Source organism: Columba livia, chromosome 2 (genome assembly GCF_036013475.1).
Source record: "Columba livia isolate bColLiv1 breed racing homer chromosome 2, bColLiv1.pat.W.v2, whole genome shotgun sequence".
NCBI classification, from domain to species: Eukaryota; Metazoa; Chordata; class Aves; order Columbiformes; family Columbidae; genus Columba; species Columba livia.
Window position 1 is genome coordinate 143,886,639 of NC_088603.1, and position 24,366 is coordinate 143,911,004.

Consider the following 24,366-nt stretch of genomic DNA (forward strand, 5'->3'; position numbering starts at 1 on the left):
GCTGGCCACAAAAGCATAAGACAATCTCACATGGTGTTATCGCTCTCTTAGAAATATTTCCATCACCCAAGGTTTCAACAGTAGACAATGTGAATGAAGCCACTCATTCTCCTATCCATGCTATATCTGCAGGAGACTGAGGAAAAGTCACAGTATGCAATCAACAACCTTAGTTCAAGTAGTTAAAGATCTTGTTTCTATCGGTATCAAAATTATACTTTTCAGAAGACAGTGAACAAGAACGTAGCACAGTCTTCCCCAAAAGGTTTTTTTAATCCACACATCTTTAATTAGATGCTGAAGCATGAAGTCTTGTATCGAAAGACATGGAAAGTATGGAAACAATGATATTTAATGTAAGTATTGAACAGATAAATCACTCTTTGCCAAACTTTATTAAGATAACACATTAATTGGTAAGTACTAATACATGTTTTTAATGTGTTGATCTAAAATTAACTGAATAACTTCATACTCTTCTATTGTAGGAAAACCTAGAATATGCAGTAGTTACTTTTCATGCTACACTTCTTATATTTATCTCATACCAATTCCAATCCCATGACACTGTTAATCGAGGCTAAAAACACAACAAAAATCCAGAACATAACCAAACAAAACCCCATATCTGGCTGTACAACATTTTGAAAAGTATAACAGGCGTTAGTTAGAAATAGTTCTGTATAACCACAAGATCAGGCTAAACAGTAACTGCATTTCATAACGTGACAAAGTAAAATTCTATCTTGTTTTCTAATTACATCAATCACACACCCATCTTCCAAATGTTTGCCAGAATTTAAGACTACAACCTATAACTTGGTCTCAAGAAAACTACCTAGGTAAAATCCAAGATGACGTTTTGAGGAAATGAAATATCAGAACCTGAAGAACCACCTACCTCTAAGACAAAAGAATTAAAATATGATTTTTTAAAAAAACATTACTCAGCAATAATTAAATGTAAACCATTTACCCTCTTTGCTTATCTCTGCAATTGTAATCCATTCCAAGGTAATATGGAATCCACTTCCTTTTGTGTCCAATTCATCTTTTTCTACCCTAAGCAGCAGCACAGCTACTGAATGCATATCCGATTTTACGAATGAAACACTGTGGGTTATAATAAATGGTCTTCCTAGTTCTTCATTAAACACAATCTAAAAGACAAAAATGTAGTAAAGTCAGTCAGTTAAAACTGAAAGTGTTGCTCTTTCTCAGAAACCAGTGAAAGGCTTCAGTGAATGTCAAATCAGCTAAAGTTTGCTTCCCACAAACCTCTCTGACAATATGAATCCACAAATGTCATACATTTCTAGTTCCTCGTTCCTTGGCTATCAAGCCACTGTTCTGAAATGCTTTTCATTATTATTGGTTATATTATAAAATCATCATAAGGACCCACTACAGACAGCACAAAGATCCACAAAACCATCTGCATTACAGCTGTTTATTACCACAATAAGCGAGGTACAACAACTGATGAACAGAACAGGACCCATCAACACAGTGCATCCACTAGGGAAAACAGTCTCATACTCAGGATGAAAATAAAAGAAGATAAAAAGAAGATAAAAGAAGATAAAAAAGTCCAGTTCATTGCTGCCAGTGTTTCATCATCAATGAGTACCAAGGAGAGGGGGACTCTCTTTGTCTGGCTACTGTCTATATATATAGAGAGAAAATTTTCCTTCTCTATCAAGTTTATGAAGCAAAATCAGAAACAAAGGCCTATAACTAAATTATGGTGTATAATATTAACATTTAGGAGGAGCTAGGGTTAGAAGTGTTTTAATTTTTATGTACACAGTTTGGAAAAATCCATCCATATTTGGATGGGACTAGGTAGGCAGAATATGTAAATATTACTGTCATATTGAAAGGGTAATAAGCATCACTGTAAACATGAAATAATTTCATACAAAAGGACTTAAAGTCTTGTAGCTTGAGACATTTAGCAGTTGGTACCTATAGCTGGAAGTTTCAATTCTAGAAACGAAGTATTTCAGCTTTTCTCAAAAAATCAGTCATCCAGCAAATACCCCACGAACGTAAAACCAAAATGAATCCAAACAGCAGAGGAGAAGAAGAAATAAAACATTCTCTATTTGCTAGAACATTGGCACATGAAAACAAAAGAATAAAAGAGAAGAAACTCCAGCTGTAGTGGTTGAACGAGTACAGGCTCAAACCAGCTGTTGCTACTGAAACATGATAAAAGTTTAAACATCTGTGGGGCTGGCATGTTAGCATTGCTGTAAACCACTGGGTGCTCTAAATACTCAAAGTGAATTTAAATGGTGACAGAACCTCAACATATGAATGTCGTGGTTTTGCTACACTGGCAACTCTAGTGTAACTTATTTATGTATCAGCATTCTCACACAGAACAGAATAAAAACCAGTTGGCATTCATTATCAACCATCTGAAGAACAGGATGACCATCTCCCAGTCACTGAACTCTAAAAAGATGCAGGGGAAGGAGTTAATCTATCATGCTGAAATCTTCCACTTCAGGACATATACTTGAGCTCCTGCAAATTTAGTCATTAGTATCAAAATCAATTATTTTTACACTTGAACACAATCCTGTATCAGTGACACAGTTATGATTTAAAGTTTAATTCTTCACAACATCACATATGTGCAATTCTCATATGAAATATAAGAATTATTTGGTAGATACAGGTACGATTCTTAAATATGATATTGCAAGACTCACCTCCCACTTTTCAGAGGCACTGTCTCCACGCTTGCCTGATTTAATTAAATACAGCCTTCCTGTTCCATCAGAGAGGGTGAGCCACGTGGAAGATGAGAAGTGCATTGAGGCACAGAGGCGATCATCATAAGCTGTCAAATCCGTAGGTAGCCTGAAAACTTCTCTTGGTTTTTGTAGAGCAGTGTCCTATAAGCAAACAGTCACACACTAAGACCTTATGAAGTATTTATCAATTTCAGTATATATTAAAAACAACAAATCTGAGCAGCAATTCACCAGGTTTCTTTGTGAAGATGAGCATATTCAGAAAAAAGCGGGCAGCAAGCATCATTCCCACATATATGGAAAAGGTGGTAGAGTTTCATCATTGAGTGGGTTTCTATTTACTGAAAACATGAGTGTTCTATAAATTATATTTCAGCACTCCATTTTTTTCACTTCCATTTTACAGCACTGATTACATTTTGCATTAAAAAAACTTTTCACTTCTTTCCCCCTACATCTCCATATAATTAATACCTTACATCAAATAATTCTAGTCCCATTAAAAATGTGGAGACTTTAAAAAAAATTAAAGCCAAAGTTAAAAGAACTGAAAGCACCAGAATTGTACTCAAACTAGTTCATAAAAAGTCACTTCTAAATTAGAAAGAACTTTAGCCTATTCTCTTGCACAACTGCTATGTTCAAGATGACATCTCAGCCTTCTTAGAGTGGTTACTTTAGTCAATAAGTTAGAGAAGTAACAGTTGTGATTAGCTAGCAAAGAAAAGCTATACTAATTCATATCATATTTTCAAATAACTTTTCCATCACGTTATGATTATATTATGCATCAGGATAAATTTATTTAGCATCTTGTACCAGTGACCCACTGCAATCTCATTTTTTGTTTTTAGGCCAAATTATAAGCACAAATAGTTTTTGAGCATGAATAAACAGAGACACTATAGTGAGCAAAGTGCACAGACACAATCCTCCATTGAACAATAAAGACAAATGGATTTTTTTTTTAATGACACATATAATTAAAGGAAAAATCCAGTTTTTCCTGCTGTATAAAATTTACACAAATCAGACTGATTGAATAATAGTACAAAATGAATGCCAGATTAGCAATTTCATCTATATTTCTAGTAATCATTCTCATAACTCCTGCTTTAGTACAGTCTTGCCGCCTTCATTTCCTGCTACTTCTAACAGAAGAACTTGCTTTCATGCTGTAAATTGGATTTCCAACTGTTGTCATTAAGTACAAAGGCATGTCTTCCAGGATATCTTTCAGGGATTATTCTTTATCTTGTTCCTTCACTCTTACATAAAACTCTTTCGTTCCTGAATAAGGCTTTGTAACTCCTCATGACCTGGCTTGCAGGATGCCAGCACAACCACCACCTGCTTAGGACTACGATTTACCTCTTGTGAGTTGAAGTAACCTCTGAATATCCAAGAAGTTATAAGATTAAAACACCGTCTCATTAAAGGTCCTGAAATTTCAGCCGCAAATTATTATAATACTTTCTAGGCATCTCGTGTCCCTCTGTCTTCACTCAAGCAATGGATACCTTGGGAGGTGGGGGGGAAATCATGTACATACAGATCTACTTATAGTAAAAGAAACTCATTCGCAACTATGAAATAAGGCTGTCAAAAATATACATACAAAAGACCAAGCTCTTTACACTTGTGCACATGTATGCAATACGGAAAGAGCACATTTATGCATGCAAAGCATAAGATGGCCTGACTTGTTGAGAATCCTTTATTTGAGGGGATTTTGAATCCTTCACATTTTCCAGTTGTCACTAAAAATCAGATGTGCATTTAAAACACGTTTGAAAGCAAGCAAGATAAACTGGATTTGAGTAAGTACCATTTTAATAAAGTACAGCAAGAGACCAGCTGACAAATAAATAGCCTGCTTGCCTCTTGGGCCTACTTGAACTCTAATATAGAGATTACTGTGTACTACAAAAAGGCACAAGGGCTACTATGAAACCTGCCACGGAAAAGATGCAGATTTGATTTTTAATTATTGAAAGCACTCAGGGTTACTTTGTAGATTCAGTTGCATCACTATGCCCCTTGAAGTATTCCACTAGTTTATAACACACTCAGGAAGGAAGAAAAGAAAGAAAAAACAAACAAACAAACAAAAAACCCACAACCAAACCAAACCAAACCAAACCAAAATAGCCTACAAACACTAGGTACAAAGAATTTTGTCATTGTCATCTTTTACTTGATTTTAAGGTTTTACTGAAAGTCAGTATTTTCTGTAATAAAATCATTCCATTGCAACTAGCATGTTGTCTGACTACTGTGCCGAGAGGGGAAAAAAAAAAGGTAATCAAAATCCCATGCATTTTATCACGGAAAAAGGAAACACCAGCCCTGTTAACAGAGATTTACAGGTCTATTCTCTCTATTATTACAGAAGTCTACATTGTTGTTGGGCTTCAAGTTAATCTTAACAATACATTTCAAATAGTTTTGGATGTATTTAAAAAAACCAAACAAACAAAAAAAATCAACTATCAATTATTTAATATTCTAAAGCCCACATCAGATTGATCAGCACTAAGCAGGAATGTCAGGACTCAATACACCACCTGAATGAGTGAAAAACAACCTTCAGTACACATTATAAAGCCTCCCTCTCAATAGGCAAGAAAGGAAATACCCTTATTCACATTTCTGCTCACTAGTTTAACTTTAGGTATTTATTAGAACAGTCTCTGATCTCAGTCTGACAATTAAAATGACTGACTTGCTCAAAGCTGAAACAAAATCTGGCCTCAAACCATTCTGTGTCAGATTTGCTTTTTGACTTACTGTTTCTCTGTTCAGCAGCTGGTTAACAGGGGTTAATAGTAACTCCCTACTGCAGAAGTACGAGGGGATGCTGAGATACTACAGTCATGTACTATACTAGTAAGAACTGGCTAAAACAACTATAGTCATTTTAACAGAAGTCAGATTTACTCCCTGTTATTACATTTAAATGACAGCAACACAGTTTCTTTAAGAAAAAACTAGATGCAGTTTCTCGTCAGATCCAGTTCTTCATGTCCCTTCACTTTCCTACAAAGATTCCTCCGTTGTTTAATTATTTTTCCGCTACCATGTCTCGCTTTTATCTCTTCCACTGGCCTTTAGTCCTAGCTCTACCCATTTCTACACTTCTTGACAGCGCACTCTGCTTCCTTTTGGCCACTGTCACTCTGTTCATCTATTCCAGATTTCATCTGGCTGCTTTCACTATTACAACAACCGTTTTCCTTTCAGCAGCTCATTCGCCGCACCTGCCTATGACACTAACCCTGATTTTGAGTCTTTAAGCAGCTCAGATTTCAAATTTGTATAGAAATTCGGAGCAAACGGTTCCTCCACAGGCAGTCAGGCAGACCAAACCAGGGTGTTCTCCATGTGCTAAGGATAAGGAGCCAGTGTGCAGGTACAATAGCTAAAATGTAAAATGCAAACTTAAAAATTCTCACTGTTCCCAAATCCCTCATGCCAGGCTCCATTTAAGTAAGTGTCTTAGCTTACACAGCTAAGTAGTGAAATTTTACTGAGGCTCTTTGGCATGCCTGAAAGATTGAATTTTTTAAAGTTGTATTAAGAAATTGTATTGTTCCAAAGCCAAAACCAGTTTGTCATACTGTATAAACAAGTGATACTTTACAAGAGATTTAAAATAAGAATGAATTTTCAAGGAAAACACAGGGAATGAGAAAAAAAAAAATAAAAGCTGTAAGTTATAAGGCAACTTCTACAAGGTGGACATAATGAATACAAAACAACTCTGGTTTTATGAAAAATCAAAATATTTAGGCACTGGACACATCTCTCTAACTGTGCAAAAATGTCCACACCTAGCATTCTGAATAATGAAGAGCCAAGTGTTTAAAACTCTGATACAGATGTTGGAAAGATTTTGTTATTCTTTATGTGTTTCCTTATTCTGACTTGTTTCAAACAAAATTCCTACATTCTTTCTGGTGCCACCAACAGTTGTTCTGAATTTAAGTCAACTGAAAGTTACAGAAACAGCATTTCACAGCTAATTCTTACTGGTATTCAGAAACATGAAAATACAGATACCATTAAGGACTTCAATTGTGAGAAGAGCTACAGTTGCAACAATTTCTCAATTCCATTATTTGAATATAAAAAGAAACAAAGTCATCTGTGCAAGAAGAGCTGAAGGTCAAGAAATCAAGTCCACATATTTAACTGCTAGAGGAGAAAACTCTGAATTATTTTCCAGCTATATTCTGGTATTACAAATATCAAGCAACTAGAAAAGTCAGGTCAGATGCAGAAAACCCTACAACCCAAAAAAACCCAACTCAGTAATCCCATCACAACACTAGTCATTCGGTCTTGAAAATAAATGATTGATTCTGGTTTATGGAATGAAATAAGTCCAATAGCTGTACTAGAAGAATGTTAAAGCATTTATACAGTATTTCCAGTCGAGTCAGGGTAACAACTTTCCCAACTTGGTATAAAAAAACCCTGCTTGGATACCCATCCATTGACTTAGAAAAACTGTTCATGTTGATTACTTTTCTTTTTCAATTATGTCTGATGTTGAGCAAGTGGCAAAGTATTATCTATGGTTTTTGCCTTCACAGATGACATCTTTTTAAACACATAAGTTGCAGGGATAATTTGTGATTTACGGACAACACACTGCCATGCTAAGTTGCAACAGGAACAGGAAGCAGAACTAGAAATAATTACGTGTTAAAAAGCCTATGTGTTCTTTCACTTTGGATTTACAACAAGCATGGTAACCTGTTTCATCTTCTGTTTGAAAGATGACTGACATAAATTTTAGTTCTGGCTGCTGCTAACTTGTAATCTACACTTGGCTGAAAACATTATTTGTAATATACATGTGATTAATATGGTCAGGCACATTTGTAATGAAACACCTTGTTGATATTTCTGAATACACATTCCCTTTTATACATACGCAAACGTGTTTCCTTTGCAAAACAGCACTGAACTGAGTATTAGGACACAAGACGGCAGCTTTTTATTTCAGTCCAGTGGAACTAAAACTCATGACAAGATATTAAACCAAGTGCCATTTTCTTGAAGATTCCAATGGACTCACCAGTCCCAGGGAAGAATATTTATTATTTCAATTTACTGCATATAAAAACGCAAATGGCTGCCTGTTGTAAAATCCTTTACTTACTTTATCTACTAAGAAAGACATTTACAGGCTTTAGTGTCGTCCTGCTAAGGGAACGTCCTGTGGCTCTGTGCCATGGGGCAGTGGGGCTGCAGGGTGCCCGTGAGGGGAGGCCAACGCTGCCCTGTGCTGGGCACGGCCAGTTCCAGTGGCCTCACCACGGGGGCAGCTGAGCCCCTCAGCAGAAGTGATGGTGTGGGAGAGATGTTCGCCTGCAGTACACACGGAGGACCATGGGGAAGCAGGCTGTCGCCCTGCAGCCTGTGGAAGACCACAGTGGGCAGGTATCCACGTGCCACCCACGGAAAGCTCATGCAGGAGCAAGCTCCCAGCAGGAGCTTCGTGTGGCTTTGTTTCCCATCATCCTACTGTACTTTTATTTGGCAATAAATTAAATTCATTTCCCCCAAGTTGAGTCTGTTTTGCCTCCGATGGCAAGCGATATTCTTGTTTTTATCTCAATCCACAAGCTTTTCTGTCTCGTTTTCTCCCATCCTGTTGAGGAGGGGGAGAGAGACTTCTGGCAGGAGCCTGGCAGCAAGCCAAGGTTAACCAACAAGGAAAACAACACAAAAAGTTAGATTGTGAAAAGCCTCTGTACACAGAAGGCTTTCCCTGACAAGCTTCTTTCTTTCAGACATTCCTACTGGGAATCTGGACAATCTCAAAAGATTTGGGAGAAGCCCCAGAAGATTATTCTGTCTCAGCGAGAGTCTGCCAAAGGCTCCAACTCCCTATATGTCCTATGAAAAGTAAAGGAACTATTTTGCAGATCCAGTTCTCAGCCTACCATCCTCTGTAGATCTGTATTTCCTGGAAAATCTAGAATTACCATTTCAGGATTTCTCTCAGCTTAGCCCTAACCTAGTAATTTCCACTCCCAGAACCTTGCACAGACTAAGCCGAACTCTCTCAAAAAAATCACAGATGGCCCATGTGTTTTCTTTTGTTCCACAAGGTAGCACGACAACAGGCATTTTCCTTTCCAAACCTGAAAATTACATGGAGTCATGTCAATTTAGGGCACTATTCTGTGGACTGCAGAGCAAAATGTTCTGTGTAGTCTAGAGAGAAGAATATGAACTTTAAACATCTCAGCATTATACAGTCATTCTGAATAATTTGATTAACAAAAGGTTAAAGACTTTCTCCTCCACACAACTCATTTAAAGATTCCTCCTATTTAACATTGATGCAGTCTAATTAATCTTATGTCAACCAACATGATTCCAAGGGTCAGATTAGAGTAACTGCAAAGAGCTGCCACACCAAAATATATGAACAGAACAGGTAACAGCTATAGATAGCAGGAAAGTATTTGTATGTGACGCATTTTGTATTTTCCAGAATTATGTTAACACCTCATAGCAGAACTCTAGTGACTTGTTATATAAAATTAACATTGTTTTATGTAAAAATCAAACAGCAGCCCAGAATAATTTACTGCCAGAGCAAATCTCATTATAAGAATAGAGTGTCTACATGTTACTAACTTTCTCAACATAAAATGTTAATCAAATAACTGGTTATAAATGAAGCATCACTATTTAAATCAGCTAACAACTGGATATAATTATGGACCTTTTTTTTTGTTCTGCATAGATGAATATTTAGGAAGCTATACTTGATGAGTCAAAAGGATTGAGTCAATCAAAGTAATGAAAGAAAAAAGTCCTACTTTGTGGTGAAAAAATGTAACCATATATTTAATGCTCAACAGGATACAACTCAAAATTGGCAGATATATGGCCTTACTCTAAACTATACATTTAAAGCTAAGACGACATTGTGATAGCTGCAAAAATTACCACCAGTGATCAGCCTTCTATTGCTTGATGACTGAGCACTACAACCGCATGTACCAGAAACACAGTGTTCTCAGAGCCATGCCCTTTCCCCTCCAGAATGACAAATGACTTTGTAATGGAAACTAGTGCATCCAGGCATTAAAATAACTCAAAAGAAAGTTCAACTACTTAAGAACATCAGTATAAAAGCAGAACTGTCATGTTTTTCAGACTTGGTCTAGCTTGCTTACGCTCTATTGCAAGTTTGTGCAGGACCACCAGTATCTTTTTGCCTCCCATAAGTGAAGCCTAGATTAATCTATTCATGTGTATAAAGGCTTTCATTTCTAATTCTAATGTGTACAGCTTCTTTCTCTCCTTGTATGTACAATGACTACAAACATCAAGTAGCACAGGGGAGAAACAGCCAGCAACTAAAATACACATGTCTACTCTTTTCTTCAGCTTGTCATCATATGTCTATCTTCCCCAGAACAGAAGAAGCTGCAAAACTATTTCAATGCTAATGTAATACTATTAATGAAAAGATGTTAGGAGCCTCACTTAAAATCCTTTCATCCTCCCTGTTGAACTGCATTTTAGTCCACCTATCTGTCTTCCTGGCAATAGCTTCTCCCAGTTTTTGCATTCAAATCCTCCTTGCCATATTTTCTACTTTATCTACTCCCTACTTTTTCAAATGCAGTAATTGAAAAAAAAAAATTCTTACCAGAGTCACTGACAGATTCATAACCCTTCCGAACTGATCAACATAGTAGACATTATCCTGGTGCCAGGAATCAAGGTGAAGATAATTATACATGCCAAAAGCACGCATGTGGTCAAGGGTATATTGATCATCACGAAGTTTTGCTTCTGCTACAGCTGGTGGGAAAAAAAAAAAAAAAAAAAAAAGAGACAGCTGTTTTAACAATTATTTATTTATAATTTAATAATTTGAAACTCAAACTAATCATTTAAAAATAAGTCTTCCATCCTTAGCACATAGGTCTGGTGTATTTGAAGGAAAATAGTTCAAAATTTCATCATCAACTTGGAAAGCAGGTCATTCACACTGGAGAGTCATTCACTGTGATCAGTTAATAACTATTACTATTTATTGTGGCCTATACTGTCTCTTCCCAACATGTGCTGAGACACAATTTGTCAATAACCCTCACAAGATGAAACACACATGCAACAACTATGTAAAACCTACTTCTAGATCTGCTTGTGAAGACGACCAATCATTCCTGACATTTACATGGTATCACAGTAAAGAAAAAAGAATCTGCTCTACAGTAACTCAAAAAAAAACAGCAGTCAAAAGAAATATCCTGTCTAACTACATGGATTTCATAAAAGTCTGAACCAAGCTATCAACACTTGCAAGGCAAAAAGATTAAAACTGTACAAAACTGAATTAGCACATGGTCATTACAAAAAAAAAGTTCCTAGCACTCCCACTGAGATTGAAATCTTGAAACATGTCCAAGATACCATCAACATTCCAGACTAAGCTTTTTTATAACTCGGAGAGACTGCAAAGAATGGCTGTTCGCTATAATGGTACCTTCTCCAATGCAAGAAGCATGCTACTTACAGTCATCCACTTCAGCAAGATTCTTCCAAATAGGAAACCTCCCCTCAGCTACCAGTAATCACAACTGGGGTTATCTAAGAATAACAAAGCTTTTGCTTAAACTAGCTGCAGCTCTTGCTTCCTATTCCATATCTACACACAGATCAAGCAGCTGTAATCCCAGCATCTCAAAACACAGGAAAATCCTCAAGTTTTAGCAAAGACATTAGCAGAGGTCTAGTCCACCCTTCTACAAATAGCCTCAGACAAACTGGAACTCCACTGTCCAGCACAGTCATCCCAGGATCCTTGGCCTCCTTACAGGAAGTTTATCTTGAACTTCACACAACAAGCAAAATCCTCTAGAAAGCCGTAGGGTAACTGTCAGCGCATGAGGATTAGTCTTCAAACCCAGCGTAAGGGGGAAAGCACCTCAAGGCTGCTCCTGCTCATAGGAACAGTTTAGTTGCTACTTTTCCAGCTTCCACTGTCTCCTCATTTCTGCTCAGAAACAGACCAAAGCTATTTCCAGTATATTCCACTTTCATCCACCCCTGTAACAGGTACCCTTCACAACTCCCTCCAGTAGTCCTCATCTTAGATTTTTTTACACTCTTATTTACCTCTACTTAAAACCTACTGAAGAAACATCAGCTTATTCTACTCTGTGAGAACACCAGTTACCGCAAACAGTGGTTCATTCAGCAGCACAATCAGCACCACTGCAGAACTACCACGGTGCCACCCATCTGATGGTCACTAAACACCATTAGAGATAGTGGCTCTTAGCATAAAAGTGGCTATAGGAAACTATGCAAGATTATACTGTCTGATTAATTAAAAAAATCCAGTCGAACTACACAGAATGCTTGAAAAATGACAATATAATTAGCAATTAGTCTCCTAATCACAGTTGATATTTTCAAACCAACAGCATTAATTCCACTCAGCTCAAATCATTATTCATATTCACCACACAGGAGGGATTTCTGTACCTCCGCAATTAGTAAATTACTGTTCCCCAAGCCATGGCCCTTCAAAAAAAAGCTAGAATATCAACAAAAGAGTGAGAAGAAAATATACCTGTCATAATGGGAAAGACTGCTACTCATTTCAATTTCTACTTTAACTAATTAGAATATTTCAAAGTAAATTACAAAGTTGTGTTGTGAAAATGTGTTTTAAAGCTGCTTGTACAATCAAGCTTTATCACAGAGATATTTTTCCCAACACGACAAGAGATGATGTGAATATTCTGTAAACAATTAAAGACAAAACCAAATATAACCCAGGATAATTACTTTCTGTGAAACCAAGTCATCTACTTCCTGTATAGCTACATTAATTGATCTTCTGAAATTAGAATGCACATGTGGAAGCATGTAAAGCTTTTTTAGCACAGAAAACCTAAAACTGTCTTATTTTGTAAAGCTTCCTTTCTCCGCTTCTCCCTTCTCACCCACCTAGACATGTTGCTACTGTCAGAACTGTAGCTAAAACACATACAAATAATGAAAACAGTCCAAATTAGAAGCTTCCTAAAGCAAATGTATAACCTTTCAAGAAAATACTTGGAACAAAAAACTACTGATTAGCTGATTCTAAGGTGATAAGCTTTTTGAAAGCTGGAAAAACATTAATGAATTCTCTGTCCTTGAGTTTTTCAGCCTGCATTCCTGATAAGCCCTGAATAATAAGAGGTCAGGAATAGCAGATCCAAATCCATTGCATAATTGCAATATGTAGTTAACTCTTCATAAACATAAGTCAGAAACTATACAATGTGCGGGTGATTTTAAACCAAAAAAAAAAAAAAATCAAACAAACGTGTGCTGTACTGTCATGAAATACTTCAAATAAGATTATCAACTGCTTGCAAAATGTATCCTATATATCTCTCTGCCAATAGTAATTGGAAAAACTCTTCTATCCTCAATTAATTGAAACTCATTCTGTGATCGAGTGAAATCTGTGCACAAATGCCATCTGCTATCACATACCATGTGCTCAGATAGTTTATAGGCGATTTTAAACTAGGATGAAGTTCATTCCTTCCTTTCTACAGCCTTCCAGGTTCAAGTTTTCTTCATGATCCTTGGAAAAACGAGGAGAAAACCAACAAAGCTGAGTGCAAAATAACGTAGGACAAAAGAGAGAAGAAATGAAGACTTTGTTAAAAGTAAATTCAGAAAAAGTTATATTAATATAAAGGGAAAAGAATAAATACTTAAATCAGATAATCACCTTATTCAGTCACATAGGTACACAGTTATGCATTTTTTGTTTGGATTTTTTGCTGATTTTTGTTTGTTGTTTGGTTGTATTTTTCTTTGTTGTGTTTGGTTTGTTTGTTTGTTTTCAGAGTCATACCCTGGCTTCAGCTTTTTAGGATCACTTAGCAAGCAGCAGTTAACGACAGCTATTCAATAGTATGTTACATTGTCTCCTTCAAGTTTCTGATAAATAAATCTGCACTTCTAAAACCTAGGAACATTGATTCATGCTCCATCATACCAGAAAAGAGAGCAAATATACAGAATGTATAAATTAAATCTTGGTTTTCAATATTATTTTCCAACAACCCTTGTTAAGTGGGCTATTTCAGACTAGTAAAAAGAAAATTATGCCACTTCCTAGAATTGTATTTATCTCCAGCTCCATGCTTAAAAAAAGTAACTTGACTCAAAATATTTCAAAGGTAATTAAGTAAAGATTTTCACACACATCACCTTTACTTAGAAGCAAAAGCACTAAATACAAAGTGACTCATAAGAATCAAAAGAATGCCTAAGATGTCTTTAACCTTACTGGATCTTATTATAAATACTATTCTGCAGGGAAAAAAAAAAAAAATCCTCTGAATAAAGAACACTGTCAAAGGATTTATTCTTTAAATGAAGAATAAAATTCTACATCTGTCATCAAACACTTGGAAGCATAAGCAGGGAAAAAAAAAAAGTAAAGAAAAAAAGGTGACAGACACCCCCCACAAACTATTTCAGTTATTTTGCTAAACACACCAAAACAACTTTATAATACCAGAAAATATGTAAAATAATTATACCAACGTATTATTTTGGGGCATCCAATTTTATATGCTTATATATAATATCTTGTTTTACAATGCCACCCAGTGGAAGCAATTTAGTATTTCACATACGCTTATCTACTAGTGGAAAATATTACCTTCATTTATTTCCTAGTATCAGCATTCAAAGATCCTTCTAACCCTGCATTAGCTCTTTTTTCTTTTAATGCTAACAAATACGTTTTTATTGTTAATGGCAGCAACATGTCATTGCTGTTGAGTAAATTACAAGGTTTGTTTATTCTACGGCCATATTTACAAACCACAGCTGTAAATGTATGAAGAAGCTGTGCCTCACAGTTTACAAATATATCTCATACATGACTTTAAAGACTTTTTCTCTATTTTTATTTTTTCAAGTGAAAACGGAAAATGCAAATGGAAATCTCTGTAAACGTTTGAAACATATCAGTGCCTTTGGTTCTATAAAATGACACAAATGCACGTTTTCCATGTAGCATTAGTAACAGGCAGCTACTTTTCACTGAAGTACAAACATTCTAGTCTGAACAGGCTACATAGGGCAGCCATTTATTAAGATTATTTTTCAAGAGAAGTAATAAAAACTCATAAAAGCATGGGATCAAAGGAATGCATTCTCTGCATATTCTGGCTTGCATCAGAAGCTCCATGTTGGAGTGAATGTTTACTATGCCTTTCAGATATTCGTGTATCTAAAAGCATACACCACATCGTATGTACAATGGTTCATCCAAACAGGCAAGGGAGAGAGGAAAGGCATGAGGGACACACACATTTGAACAAGTTCCAGGCCCCTGGAAAAAAGAAATCAAGTTACATCTGACCAGTAGAAGGCAAGAGCAAGATTCTCATTCCTTTAAAACTGTCATGTATCTTAGACATGCTCCTTGTTGGAGACAAGGGTTTGCCCCACAATCATTGCTTTGGGCTCTGTCTAGATCAGATCAGAGACAAGGAGGTGACAGTAAACAAAATGCTCTTTCCTCACTCCCAAAGGTTCAGTAATAGAAATAAAAGGCATTACAAATCTAAATGTAAATGAAGCATTTGGAAATTTTATGGAAATAAACTAAAGAAAATAAGGAGAAAAATAGACAAAATTTAGGATGAAGAGATGGAAATTAAAGGTATAATAGCGTGGGACTCATGACTAGTCAAAACATGTCACCGGGATGAGAGATAAGAAATTACTGTTAAAGTTTAGACTAGGACAGAATGGGTAGAAGTAAGGAAGAAATAAAAGAACACACAAATCAGAGTATTTAAAAGGGAACATAAGGTATCAGAATTTCACCATTGGTCTTCACTGTGACCATGTATTTAAGAAATTCTCTAGAAAATTCCCCTCTACCACAGACCAAACAAACAAATAAATATATAAACAAATAAATGTTCTTAATGTGTTTCTGCTTCAGTTGCACATCTGACCACAGCAAATTCCTGGCAACCACAGCTTAACAGTTAAAGACAAATTAGAACTGAATAGAGAGTTTTACACGATGACCAGAAAATGAAGCTCCCTGTAGTCCACATGAGCACGACAACCACAAGTTGCCCTGCAACACCATGTGCTGCTATCCACCCACTCCAGTAGTAGAAGCCTGCATTAATTCCAAGTGTCAATTTCTTTTTACCATTTTATTTTATAGCTATCAGTGAAATTCATTAACAAAGGATAAATATAAAAAGTAGAGACAAAAATATTGACAAAGAAGATTAATAGTCTCATGCTTAATACACAAGTTTGTAATAATTCTGCATAAATACTTCAACTGCAGCTGAGTTGATCCAGTTCTACACAAGAATAAGTACCTATATCTATTTATTGTCATGTATTCCAAGTTCTCTAAACCTCACATGTTCATCTTACTGCCATGAAATTTGGAATGCCGTACTGGCAGAACTCAAAATCCCAGGTCATTTGAGACAATCGCTCCTGAATTAGTTTCCTGGAAAATAAACAACAAATTCAACAACCTTTTTACATTAGTCTTCCAGATTCTACTACCAGGTTTTGGGAAACAGTTGTAAATAAAATAAGAAAATAGTAATGCTGACAGCATTCCTAAACATTTGACATTTTTTTCAGCTATTGTACTTTACTCACTCCCACTTTGAGGAAACAAAAATCAGACTCTTCACTCAGTGACAAATATTAATTTAATAACCCACAAACTAGCAAGTTCTTGAGACTTTTAATCAGCTCACAAATGTGCTGGAAACCAGAAGTCCTTGGCCTTCTCATACAGTTTTAAATCCTCCCATGCAGTAATTTGAAAAAGCCATGGCCTACACACCATCCATGGTCTCTGCAACTCCAGCTATTTTTCCTGCACAACATAAAAGCCACGTTATGGACAGATGCCCTCAGCCTAACACATACATAGACCACTGACACCAGGAAAAATAAAGTTCAGGTACAGAACATCTCTGTACTGTGAGAAAACTGCCTGGAAGTAAGTAGAAGAAAAGCAGCAAGGAGAACGACACAGCTGTACAGCCTAAAAGCAGGCTGAAACACAAACAAAACATCTAGAAGACAGACAACAGCCTGGTTTGGCTTATATTTCATGTTACTAATTTTAAAAAATAAGAACAAAAAAGCTTTCCACCCTCCAGTAGACCAGTATCCATATATACACATACACATGCAGAACAGAGTAAGTGACTTGATATTAGATCTAGAAGGACAGTTGAATTAGACTACAATGTGTCACTGCCTTTGTGCTGTGGGAAGTGGAAAGAATCCAGGTACACATACCAACCTTCTGAAACATAAGTTACTGTAACTATTATATAAAATATCCAAAAGGACAAGAACCAACTACATCCATCTCTCCATTAGCAATTCCATCATTCAGATGAAAGTCTATAACCCTCATCTACTTAGAACAGGTGCACAATTGACTATCCAAGAACCACAGAGCTTGTTTGACCACAGGCAGAATATCAAATAAAGCACAAAGAGACTGCACCTTTGCTATGCTACCTGTTGCTATATTTGACCCAGCTGTAGTACACTCCTAACACAACTACACTCACATTTGGACTACTTTTTGAAAGGTGACACTTAAATCAATCTTACAGTAAAAATGTCAAAATACATAACAAAGATGTTACTCATTACATTTTCCAGACTTACCATAGATACACATACAGTATCCTTCAATCTCATTCAGTCGTCTTTCAATGAACAATACACAAAACTTCCATCTTACCGCTGACAATTCACCACAGCAAACAGACCTTCCTGACTCACTGCTAACACAACGTATTCAACACAGAACTCTATAGACAGGTATATTGTTCAGTAAATATATACAGCTAGAGATCAGCCCACACAAATTGTGTATTACTGTCCCAGCTTTATCAAAAAAGGGAAGTAATTTACCCACCTTACAAAACACCTAAATTGCATAAATTAATAAAGTTGGAATACAGAGAGATTTCAGAGGGCATGGCTAATGTTGTAGGCACATAGCCAACGTGATTTTGTGTTAACGTTCTTCTCAGTGAACTGAGAGCTCAATGAAATCATACATTAACAGACCAGGACCTCAAATGCTAATAATGCTTAACAGAAAAAGCTAACTGTGGAAAGAACAGCCTGAAGATCCACCTTGGAACTGTAGGCAGAGTAAGAAGGAAAAGTGGTTAATTTTCTCAAGTTTGTAGAGGTGCTATTTTCATACATAGTTGTCTAAATCACACGCATTCATTTCAGACACCATCACTTGGGATGACCTCAGCTGCTCATCTGGCCTCACCACGTGGGCACAAGCCAAGACCACATTTAGCACACAGAATTTCTTACCCATCTGCAAACTTAAGCTCAAACTCACAGAGCTGTAAGGCAGCAACCTTACAACGGAGACCGGGGTGCACCACGAAGCCGCCTGAGGCTGGGGGAGGGCACCAATGCCAACATTACCCCCAGTCATAAGGATAAAAGTCGAGACGAAGCGCTGCGTCTCTCCAATGCCCATCGTTCCCGACGGAGAACAGGCGCGCAGGCCTCCGGCACGGCGGGCCGGGCCTGCCCCACCTCCGGGCACGCTCGCACCGAGGGCCGGTGCCCTGCCCGCTGACCAGCGGGCCGGCCGGGCCACAGGGCGAAGGGAGGCCCGGCAGCCGCACCCACCCCGCTGCTCACCCGCGTCGAGCTCCAGCTGGTAGCAGGCCAGCGGCTCCAAGGACAGCTTGTAGCCCTCGAATTTGGGGTCCAAGAGCAGGCGCTTGGCCTGCAGGGAGCAGTGAGCGGCGCCCGCCATGCTGCGGCTGCGGGAAAACTTCGGGACGCGGCGGCAACTTGGCGGCCCCTGAGGGGACGCGCGGAACCGCCGCGAAGCACCACGGGAAGGGCCGCGCCGGCGGCGGGCGGCAGCGGGGCACGCTGGGAGCTGCAGTCCAGGCCCGAGCGCAGCCGCGATCCCCGGGCACGTCGGGAGCCGCAGTCTCCGGGCTGGCGGGGCCTCCCCAGGCTGCGCTTCCCGGCGGCGCCCGCGCGGGAAGGGCGGGGCAGGCGGCGGGTTGTGCGTCCGGGAGGCGGCTCCGCCTCCTGCCGCCCGGGACCGGCAGCGCCGTGGCGGGTGAGGCGGGAGCGCACCGGGTTGGGCCTGGGCTTGTCGGCGCCTTTCTCCGCGCCCTCGCTCCGGCCGCGGCGGGGGAGCCGCGGGGTGGGCAGGAGCGGCGCCAGGTGGGAGGGTCGGGCTGCGGAGAGGCCGTGCCTGGCGGGGGTGGGCTGGGCCACGCAAGCGGCCGCTGAGCTGTCCACCGCCGGCGCTGGGGTAGGCGGGTGAGCCGTTCCGGCGCTGGGGTGGGTGCCTGTCGGTGTCGGGCGCTGTGCTGGCGCCGGCCGGGAGCGGCGGGGGTGTGCAAACGGGCCTGGCGCTGCGTGTAGCTGTGCAAATCGCCTTGGTGCAGTAGTGACGCCGATAGTTATCGAAACTGTTCTGCTCTGTGCAGGTTTGTGATTAACCTAAATTTCCAAAATGAATAAAGATGCCCAGATGAGAGCAACCATTAACCAGAAGCTGATAGAAACAGGAGAGCGAGAGCGGTAAGTGGGTTGCCTCCCCGTGCCAGTGAGAGGCTTTGTATGTTATCAAACACCAACTATATCTACACGCAAAGTGAAGTAAACTTGAACCCTAAGTTCTTCAAACGGCTGTGTATGAAAGTATTTTGCATTATGCAAAGCTGTATTTAAAAAAAAAAAATGTCTTGAAACAGTTTTAGTTTTACACTTGAGAAGGTGGGAAAACAAAGGACAGGGTGGTTGGCTTATGAACTCTAAAGCTTCTTATTTTGGCTTATTGTGGTGGAAAGCTCTTGCTTCATATAAAAATTACCATTAACTGCAACTTGTTGCAGTTAAATCTTGTTATTTGCTGAGAAAGAGAATGGGACAAAATCTTCCTTGTTTGCTTCTAAGTTTTTCTTGCGTTCCTGTCTGTTCACTTGTTAGGGAAATATATAGTGGATCACATAAAACAGCACTTGTGCAAGTTATTGCAGAGATCCCAGTAAAGGCAATGTAGTGTGGCAACTGGTTTTTGGCCTTTTGTTGTCTCTTCAGTCTGTTCCATTCACATTATATTTACATATAACTATCGTGCTTATGATATTTTCCTCCTCACCATTTCACTGTATTTGTAGCACCATGCACCAAAAGCTCCATTTTCTTAGTTTTTCAAGGCCAGTATGAGTAGGAGTCATCTTCCTAGGGCATCGCATAGCCCTGTATCTAAGTGTAACATTTTGTAGACTGACAGGTGTCTGTGCTCTACTGGTTGTCACCATCTCCTTGGAGATTGCACAGAGTTTCACCAGAGCAACCAATTTCTTGAAATAGTACTGGAAAGTGTTTTATTATAATTTAAGTGTAAGCAGAGTTTTGACAGGATGTCAAAAGCTGTTTTATAAACAAGCTTTATCCAAGCCACACTGTGATCAGAGACAGAGCACACAGATTTCTTGAATTAAGAAATATGCAGAAGCAGTAAATTTCACTTGTGTTGTTACTCTGCTTTTTGTCATCGGTTCATCTGCCCTCTACACAATTAATGGAATAAAAAGTTAGGTCCCTTCCAATCCTTAACATTCTGTGATTCTGTCGCTGGGGAGAGGAGCCTGCAGTTGAAAACAGTAGTACAGAATCCTCCTCTCAGAAAGGAGGGGGGAAGGTTTTATTTATTTTGAAGGGCTGGTTTCAGGTGAAATACTCTTAACTTCGAAAGTTAGCATACATTTGCTAACGGGGTAGACTTGGGCAGTAAAAGTGATTCAAGGGTTTCTACCTCTTTGCTGTGGCTGCAGCGTCAGTGCTGCCTGAAGGAATATGTGAGTTAATTTCTGAGCCCACTCCTTCTCATAGTCCATGTTAAACATAAATTGGTGCTCATTTGAGTTAGGATTCACATGTCGTTCAGCCTTTTCTGCTGCTGGTCTGGGAGTGCTGCTATGAGTAGTAATTGTAGACTTAACTTTCACACTGAAGCATATTTAAGCTCTCGGGCATGTTTGCTATTCCTAACAAGTTTCTCTATTTTCTGAACAGCCTTAAAGAGTTACTGAGAGCCAAATTAATTGAATGTGGCTGGAAGGATCAGTTGAAGGCGCACTGCAAAGGTAACGGTGGTCAAATAACTAATATCCTTTGTAATCAACTGAGGTTTTGGCCAAACGAAAGTCTCAGGTGAAAGCTTTATTGCCTAACAGTCAATTTAAATGAGACTTGGGCAAGAAGAAAGTATCCCTTGCACTTGGTTTTTCTTGCAAGAAAGCATCTTGCTGTCTTGGCAAAATATCTTGAAACTTCTTCTCTCATCAGAAACTTATTAAGCTTCTGAGAAAAGTATTGGAATTTATTCCCTAAATAATCACGATGATACAGCTTTATGTTTTGAGAGAGATCACTTGCCCCAGGAAATAAAAGCCAAGATAAAGGAAAATTGAGCCAATACAGTGGTACACAAGTTAGAAACTTAAGGGAACTTTGTTGTCCACATATGGGAGAGAAAGGAGTGCATTTGTACTCCTTCTGAATACAATTTTTGAAAATAAGATTATCTTCTAAAGAGAAAACAAGCAGATGAACCTCTAAATACCCAAATATTTAGTTTAAAGTATTTAGCGTTACTACAGTTTACTTACTTGTAAATTGTATGAAACTGTTATAAGCAGTGTTTAAGCACCTAAAAACATTACCACACGATGAAATTTCCTTAAAGCAAATTAAAAAAATCCTGATTTGGCCTGTTGTGCCTGGCAACTCAATATTCCATTACAAAGTTTTTATTTTTGTAGGGCTGAGTCTGCTAAATTGTTTTCATAGGTGGGTTTGCGGAGAAGGCTGAAATGATTTATGCTTGCCGTTGTTTGTGTGGTGCCACTGCTAGCGATTACCCATTTCTATAGTACAGATAGCAAAATGAATGGCTTTCTGCCTTCTCATCTATACACTTTATAATCTGCTAGAGTACAGTTATGTAAAATTGTTTGGTTTACTTTTAGTACTTTGAACTGTAACTGCAGCTGCTGAAAATGGAAATGTAAGTTCAGTTGTCCCTGTTGAGGGCCTAATAAACCCATTAGAAAGGACAGAGAGAGATTTGGGGGGGGTGTATATTTTGTTGTATTGTGGGGTTTTTATATTTGGTAGCTTGTTCTAGAACAGCAGTGTCAAACTACTACATTTATACAGCCCTAAAATTACATTCCGCCCTTTGAAGGCAACTGTGAGACTGATGTGGCCCCTGGTGAAAATGAGTTTGACGTCCCTGTTCTAGAGCCTCTTGCCATTGTGGATTAGGGCAAATAACTGAGCAATCCATGATTAATTTCTACAGATAATTCAGCCAAGAAAAACAGTTTACAAATAGTTCATGTGATGTCAGTTCAGAAAACATACTTAGTGTCTTGGGGACAATAAATGCTATGTACTGGCATATAGTTAACAACATTAATGTTTACACAAAACATGGTAGGTTTATGCTGCTGACTTGAAGTTTCTTCTCAACATTGACTTCTGCATTTTTCAGTAGTCTTCAAGGTGCTCTAAGTAGACAATTCATTTAAATACTGGTATATATTAATCATACAGTATATGTTAATCATAGCTTTTATTTTGCTGTAGATGTATACCTTCCTTTCAGATATGCTTTTTAACTTCACTGAAACAAACAGAGAGAGCTTGTTTAAACTAGTTAGGAAGAGCAGTAAGTATTTACTGTCCCTGTGCTCTCCTTCTTGTATGTTCCAAAGTTTTTTCCAATTGCATCTCTTTCTCACTATTATGTAAATAATGTGTTAGAAGAAATAAGTGGACCAACTTGTGAGCTGCTGCAACACTCCAGTAATACACACATCTGGTAATGCTCAGATAAGCTTAAACTTTATTACACTTGTTTTTAAAATATAAACTGGTCAAGATGCATCAGTAGTGACAATTTCCCATCTTTAAACCTATGGTATGAATGACAGAGTAAATCCACTGTAGAGTGCAGTGTAGGTACTGAGTTCATAACCGACATTTAGGTCACAAGTTACTTCTCCTTCCCTGATGATTCGTGGATGCAGGCTTTGTTTCTTAATCATTGGCACATGATTTGTCTCCTAATAAATGGATTAAAAGACTTAAAATATCTATCTTGGTCTTCCTCAGATGTCATTAAAGAAAAAGGATTAGAGCATGTTACTGTTGATGATTTGGTGGCAGAAATCACTCCCAAAGGCAGAGGTAAGAAAATGCAAACATGGGTGCAGTAGTACATCAATAAACATATCCACCTGTATTTAGTATTTTGAAAGCAGCACTATGAATTTGCCTGTGTTGGATTCAAGGAAAAGTGTTAATAGCTTGATATTAACTACAAATAAAATGCGAATTTGTACTGTGTAACAACCATTCAAAATCTGTAATGAGCTGTGTGAATGTACACCACTTTTGTAGGCTACATTACTTAGTCATGAGTCTGTATTTATCTTTCTAATTGACTTAATGGTCCCAAGAAAAATTGCAGCAGACGTCTTTTAAAATTCCAGTTCTTTCTAAGAGGGAAAATGTGAACTAACAGTACTAGAGTAATGAGAGGTGGAAAAGGAAATAACATAGCATACAGATACAAAAAACTGAATCTCTTATGGAAATACTGTAGTCGTCTTTAGATAGTTCTTCTTGGGCTCTACAATAAGCTTTGGTGTTAGTGGGAGAAACTCCATTCAATCTTAAATAAAAATAGACCTTCAAAATAACTTGCTGCAGACCCTTACTCTGAGGTGATAGCTGAGATTTTTTTTTTTTTTTTGGTCTTGAATTTGTGAAGAAAATAAGTAGCATAATCCAACTAGTTCCTGGTGATTATATCCTGTTTAATGTTGAATAATCCTTTCCCTCAAATTTCAAATTTTCTTAACAATGGCCAGGCAAAAAACTACCAATAATAACTGTGTTCTCAATAGACTTCAATTTTAGCCTATTTTAAATGGGAAAAAATATAGATGTGCTATGTGAAAATTAAGTAGCTTCACTTACTTAGGTATTAATAGACTTACAAGAACAAATAAGTAGTTGTTTTAAAAGGTTCAAATTAGCATTATTTTTCATTTTGTCCTTTTTCCTTTTTGCTTTGTTATTTGTGTTTCAGCCTTGGTACCAGACAGCGTAAAGAAAGAACTCTTGCAAAGAATAAGAACTTTCCTTGCCCAGCATGCCAGTCTCTAACTTTGATGTTCATCTGGGATGCAATGTTTCTGTTGCTGTTTTATGCCAGTCACGTCAGGATTGGAATGCAGTTTCCATACTTAAGGATGGAAAATCTGGGATTGGTTCGTTTGTTTGTTTGTTTTGTATGATGAGTTGAAGTTTCTCTTCACTGCATTGATTTCTTAAACTTCGTGTTATTTTAATAAAAAATTTAGTGGACTTGTGGTTCTAACACTCTTTTCTGTCAGTGCATTGAAAATGGTGGCACCTATTCCACTTTTTAATA

At 38.1% G+C, this 24,366-nt stretch overlaps 2 protein-coding genes across 6 annotated transcripts in view; one reads left to right on the plus strand and one right to left on the minus strand.

Moving 5' to 3' along the window:
- The window catches only part of NUDCD1 (NudC domain containing 1), a 39,848-nt gene extending 21,103 nt beyond the window's left edge, over positions 1 to 18,745 (minus strand). Inside the window, exons 1-5 of one of the 3 annotated variants that reach the window (XM_065054265.1) lie at positions 18,528 to 18,723; positions 13,305 to 13,428; positions 10,453 to 10,607; positions 2,724 to 2,909; positions 977 to 1,160 (exon numbers count right to left, since the gene is read on the minus strand). In XM_065054265.1, the coding sequence (XP_064910337.1) occupies positions 977 to 1,160; positions 2,724 to 2,909; positions 10,453 to 10,560 (478 nt within the window). In that variant the 5' untranslated portion in view covers positions 10,561 to 10,607; positions 13,305 to 13,428; positions 18,528 to 18,723. Of the gene's footprint in view, positions 1 to 976; positions 1,161 to 2,723; positions 2,910 to 10,452; positions 10,608 to 13,304; positions 13,429 to 18,527 lie in introns of all 3 variants that reach the window. The other 2 variants (XM_065054266.1, XM_065054264.1) reach the window with 2 other exon arrangements.
- A 41-nt stretch (positions 18,746 to 18,786) lies between these two features.
- ENY2 (ENY2 transcription and export complex 2 subunit) lies at positions 18,787 to 24,299 on the plus strand. Of its 3 annotated transcripts, none has more exons than XM_065054269.1 (5): positions 18,787 to 18,963; positions 19,340 to 19,433; positions 20,934 to 21,004; positions 23,040 to 23,114; positions 24,022 to 24,299. In XM_065054269.1, the coding sequence occupies exons 2-5, from the start codon at positions 19,366 to 19,368 to the stop codon at positions 24,096 to 24,098; spliced, it is 291 nt and encodes a 96-aa protein (XP_064910341.1). In that variant the 5' UTR covers positions 18,787 to 18,963; positions 19,340 to 19,365; the 3' UTR covers positions 24,099 to 24,299. The 3 variants fall into 3 exon arrangements, with proteins under 3 accessions (XP_064910341.1, XP_064910342.1, XP_064910343.1); XM_065054270.1 differs by having other exon boundaries at positions 18,917 to 19,070; XM_065054271.1 differs by lacking the exon at positions 18,787 to 18,963 and adding an exon at positions 19,114 to 19,161.
- Positions 24,300 to 24,366: the final 67 nt, after the last annotated feature.

Excerpts from the sequence above, each read along its gene's own strand:
- ENY2 (XM_065054269.1), top strand. The coding sequence starts at position 19,366 with ATGAATAAAGATGCCCAGATGAGAGCAACCATTAACCAGAAGCTGATA. Across the intron at positions 19,434-20,933 it reads GAAACAGGAGAGCGAGAGCG|CCTTAAAGAGTTACTGAGAG; the intron begins GTAAGTGGGTTG and ends TTTTCTGAACAG. Across the intron at positions 23,115-24,021 it reads AATCACTCCCAAAGGCAGAG|CCTTGGTACCAGACAGCGTA; the intron begins GTAAGAAAATGC and ends TTTGTGTTTCAG.